Source organism: Abrus precatorius, unplaced genomic scaffold (genome assembly GCF_003935025.1).
Source record: "Abrus precatorius isolate BTA unplaced genomic scaffold, Abrus_2018 Scaffold11, whole genome shotgun sequence".
Taxonomy (NCBI): domain Eukaryota; kingdom Viridiplantae; phylum Streptophyta; class Magnoliopsida; order Fabales; family Fabaceae; genus Abrus; species Abrus precatorius.
The window spans coordinates 13,379,060-13,384,083 of record NW_020874303.1 but is presented as its reverse complement, the minus strand read 5'-3'; the positions used below and the strand labels follow the sequence as shown (position 1 = coordinate 13,384,083).

General features: G+C 37.8%; 1 protein-coding gene across 1 annotated transcript; it reads right to left on the bottom strand.

Annotated features, from left to right (window-relative positions):
- Nucleotides 1–890: 890 nt before the first annotated feature.
- Nucleotides 891–3,524, bottom strand: LOC113855642. The gene is made up of 2 exons (XM_027487271.1): nucleotides 3,419–3,524; nucleotides 891–1,459 (listed from the first exon to the last, which is right to left on the bottom strand). Exons 1-2 carry the CDS (start codon nucleotides 3,522–3,524, stop codon nucleotides 891–893), a joined length of 675 nt encoding a protein of 224 aa, XP_027343072.1.
- Nucleotides 3,525–5,024: the final 1,500 nt, after the last annotated feature.

Here is a 5,024-nt window from a genome sequence, read left to right as displayed (position 1 = left end):
TCCTTCGCGAGATACAACATGTCCCAGAAATTGTATTTGCGATAACCAAAATTCGTATTTTGAAAACTTAGCATATAACTATCTCTCACTCAAAATCTGCAAGACAATCCTCAGATGCTCAACATGTTCCTCATGGCTCTTTGAGTATATTAAATATCATCTATGAATACCATAACAAACTGGTCTAGATATTGATGGAAAATTCAACTCATGTAATCCATGAATACTGCTAGACCATTAGTCACACTGAAAGGCATAACTAAGTACTCATAATGTCTGTAACGAGTTTTGAATGCGACCTTTGGAATATCTTCGTTTTCCACTCAAATTTGATGGTAATCAGATCGCAAATCGATCTTTGAGAATACTGAGGCTCCTCGCAGTTGATTTATCAAGTCATCTATTCTTGGAAGGGGATACTTGTTCTTAATTATTACTTTGTTCAATTGACGGTAGTCCGCGCACATTCTTATACTTCAATCTTTCTTCTTTACTAAGAGCACAGGAGCTCCCCATGGCAATATGCTTGGTCTCACAAATTGTCTCTCCAACAAGTCCTCAACTTGTTTCTTCACTTCAGCTAATTCGATAAGATGCAATGGAGATTGGGCTTACTCCTGGCATAAGGTCAATTGTAAATTCAATCTCTCTTTCTGGTGGCAGTTCAGTTACGTCCTCTGGAAAAACTTCTAAGAGTTCGTTCACTACTGGTATATGCTCTACCTTCATACTCTTTTCTATCTCAGCAGAGAATAATATCACAAAAGCTTTGACATTGACCATGTTCATTAAGTTACCTTCACATAGGAGTCTAGGATCAGTGTTTTCTCTTTACAATCAAGAAAGACATGATTGGACGATAACCAATCCATTCCTAATACAATGTCCAACTAAGAAAAAGGTGGACAAATCAAATCTACTAAGAAATTCCTACCACGAATCATCACAGAACAACCCAAACATTTGTGCGAGGTTATTACAGGCTTATTTGTAGGGGTGGATACTATAACATCATATGGCAAAGCAGAGACAGGAAATTCAAGACAACGCACACAATCCAAGGAAATGAAAAAATGCGTAGCACCAGAATCGAAAAGAGCATCAATGAGTTTGTTTTTCAGGATGCATTTACCTCGGATAAGATCATCAGATTTTGCCGCTTCAGAGCCAGTCATGGCAAACACTTTGCCTTGAACATTGGACTTCGATCCACTACTGCTCTTATGTGTTGGCTTGTTACTCCCACTGACACTTCCGGTCCCTTGGGGTGGAAACCAACAAGCACTAGTCGGATGCCCTGTCTTTCCACAGTGACTACATACGGCAATTGGCGACAGGCAGTTTCTGATCATGTGGGGTCCTTTGCATCGGAAGCATTTCAATGGTTCTCGAGGAATATTGGAGTTATAGCTACCACGTCTACGAGGTACACTCCCGCTCGTCTGAGATTGAGCTGAGCCTGAATAAGGTTGATAAATGCAGATTTTACTAGTATTTTACCTTAGTTTTTAATATATTTCATATGAAAAACATGATGGAGAAAGCTGGAAAACTCATAAAAATAATAGAATGTTCAATTCATTTCTAAATAATTTAATTGTTTAGATTTTGTGAATTTTCTATGAAAAAAGTACTAATTAGAACCTATTTTGTAGGAAACTCTGAGTTGAGATCATAAGGTTGGAGGATCAAGAGACAAAATAAAAGAAAGTAGCAAAAATTGGAATCAAGGAACAAGGTTTGGTGAAGCAAGAGTTGGGCGTTATCACTTTTGTTCACAAAAGTGATTGTTCCAGAAGCTTAATATTGAAGAAAGACCTGTGCGTTATCACTTTTGTTCACAAAAGTGATCGTTCCAGAGAGTTTCCCAGCAAAGCAAAGCAAGCGTAGTCACTTTTGTTTACAAGAGTGAGCGTTCCAGAGAGTTTCCCAGCATAGCAAAGTGCGCGTGATCACTTTTGTTCAAAAAGTGATTATTTCAAAGAAGTCTCTAGCAAAGCAAGCTGCGCATGATCACTATTGCTAACAAAAGTGATCGTTCAAGCTGCACATGACTCTTATTGTTCATGAAAGTGAACACGCGCAAACCATGAACCTCTACGTTGCTACTTTTATGAAAAATAGTGACCACGCTAGAAAGATAGGAAATTCTATAAATAAGAGATTAGCCCAAAAACTTATATCTTTTCTCATTTTTTCATTTCCACACCTTAAGAGAGTTAGAGAGGGAGATTGGGGGCAACTTCCAAGCTCTGGACCTTGAAGAATCAGGCTAGGAATTGGATTTATGAAGAAATTATGCAGCTCCTCTTCTTCTACTCTTTCTCTCTCTTTTTTTTGTGTGAACATGTTCTGATTTCTTTTTCTTATTGATTGATGGATCTAATTTTGATATTGTAAATTGATTGTGGATCTGGATTTTAAGATCTTGATTGTATTGAACGTTTAATTCTTTCTGTAATGCAATTCTTAAATTAGCTATTCATTTGAATTGAACCTAGAAGATTTTTATCAATGGAAGTTAAGTTAATTTCTCATATTTGAATTGAATGTCAAGGTTATGGATATCTTAGGGATAAGAATTTGTGATCTTGTGATCTCTTAATTTCTCATACTTAATGCAATGTTTGATTGATTTACACCTAAGGAATTAGGGTAGTTAACTGAATATTAGGATCATTGAGGCAAGGGATTGTCCTTTGATTAAATAAGTGAAATTGATCATCAATCAATTATGGAACTTAGAGTTCATATCTACTTCAGTTTTGCAATTGATAAAGAGGTAAAATCAGTTCTAACTCCATTTACACATCAATTCATTTCTAAATTTGTCACTCTATTTTGCTGTTATTTTTTTATTTCTACACTTTATTGCTTTTATTTGCAAATGCTCAAAACAGTTCAAAATTTGTTTAGCTTAACTAGTTATTGATTTGTGAAGCGGCAACTGATAGAATTAATCCTTGAGGACAATTACTTACTACAACTACCTAGTACACTTGCTAGGTAGTGTTCTCTCAACTTAGTGACAAAGGTCTCCTCAAAATTCTTAAAGGCCTTCTGTCTTGCCTCATCGGTCCTCCAACTTAACTGTCTACCAACTTTCCTTTTGCATTGGCTTCGTAAACTCAACATTTTCTCACTAGCGTCGACAGGTCCATCACTTGGAATACACTCAACGCAGTGCAGATGTCAGCTCTTAGCCTATTTTCAAATTGGGCACATAGATCTTTTTCACCGCCTTCATGCTGGAAATGGGGCCAATATTTCCTTAGTTCATGAAATTTGGCTGCATATTCTCCTACCGACATCTCCCCTTATTTCAACTCCAGGAATTCTCTCGCCTTCTGTTTCTGCAGATCTCTCGGAAAGTAATTTCCCAGAAAGCAAGTCTCAAATGCTTCCCATGAGATGTGACCCTCTTCTTGAGGTAAGGTTTGGCTGGCGAATCTCCACCAGTCTTCAGCTTCTCCATTCAGCATATAAGTGGTATAGCTCACTTTGTGATCTTCACGGTAGTCCATTGCGTTAAATATCTTCTCTATATCCACGATCCATCTTTGAGCTCCTTCTGGATCAAATTTTCCCTCAAACCTTGGAGGGTTGTGTTTCGTAAAGGACGATAGTGTAGCGTTCTAAATTACTAAAACACTGATACCAACTTTATAATATGATAGTTTAGAAAACACCAAAATCTGGTAATATTTTTATTTTCTTCTTCATACAGTTGACAAGTGTAATTCTCTCTCTCTAAGAGAGAGTTAACATGCATATAAGCTTCTCATCTCGTCATAATATAATCCAATTTCAATAGCATAATAGAACAAGAGTAAACACAATCCAAAATCTGATAATATCTAAATGTATTAAACTTCGATTCAGCGGAATAGTCAAGTACTAGAACAAAGTTAAGAAAGATAAACATTATCCAGATACATCATAACATAACATAATATAAGTAGACCAGACTTCCTAAGAGCAGTTCCCCTAAGACATAAATAAATAAATAGGCATTAATAATAAGGCGAGTAATCCTCAATGGGATCAGACTCCTCAGAAGATGTCAGGGAAGTAGAGCTAGAGGAAGTAGTCGTGCCATGACCTCCATCATTCCAGCTGTGCGAGGAGGTGAACAAGTAGCAGTAGGTGGGACTAAGGTAGATGGGTATGCAGGGTGCATGTAAGATGGCATGGTAGTATACCTAATGAAGGATTCCACCACATGGATATCCCTCTCCATTGGCACGGGTGGAGAAGTAGGGGTCATGAAAGGAAATGGCACAAGCGCTGGAGCTAGCCTAATAGTAGGAGTACGGGGGTCAATAGACATAGGTGTTGGGGAAGCAAATAAAGCAGGATAAGGTAACTGAGTGTCACTAGGAAGGACAAAAAAGACAATCTCAATGGGGTATTGGCAGCATACTGGGTGATCCATGAACCTCCACTCTCCAATCCATGAATCACTCAAGCAAGTCCGCAGAAGATACTTTGCTGAGCAGCGGAGTCGAACACCCACATATCCTCCTCAGAAGGAATGATCCACACCTTCACCTTGTTCCTGTCCATCTATATAAATAAAGGAAGAACAATACAAGACAACACAAACAAAGGGGTGAGTTCTCCAAACACAAACATCAATCATGAGCCATACCCCAAGGAAGGCGGCGTCACAGTCACAATTTAATCCAACAATCAACATTCAACATCATCAAATATTCAATAATATAGTAGGGTGATAAATAATATTCATAATCATTCTCATCTTCACAATTACTCAATCATCCCTAATAGTGATGCACATGATGCATGAATGCAGGTTTCGATCTCACCTATATAGCCACTCATGTGTCAATAGCATGCAAATGATGCATGGGGATCCCATTCCTCTATGACTAGCGACTTGCCCAGTTTTTAGTATAGAGATAGATAGATAGATTCAAGTCGTATGGCGATTAGAGGACTTCATTCCCTACTCTACACAGTGATATCATAGATAGAAATAGAATAATAGCACATCAGTCGAT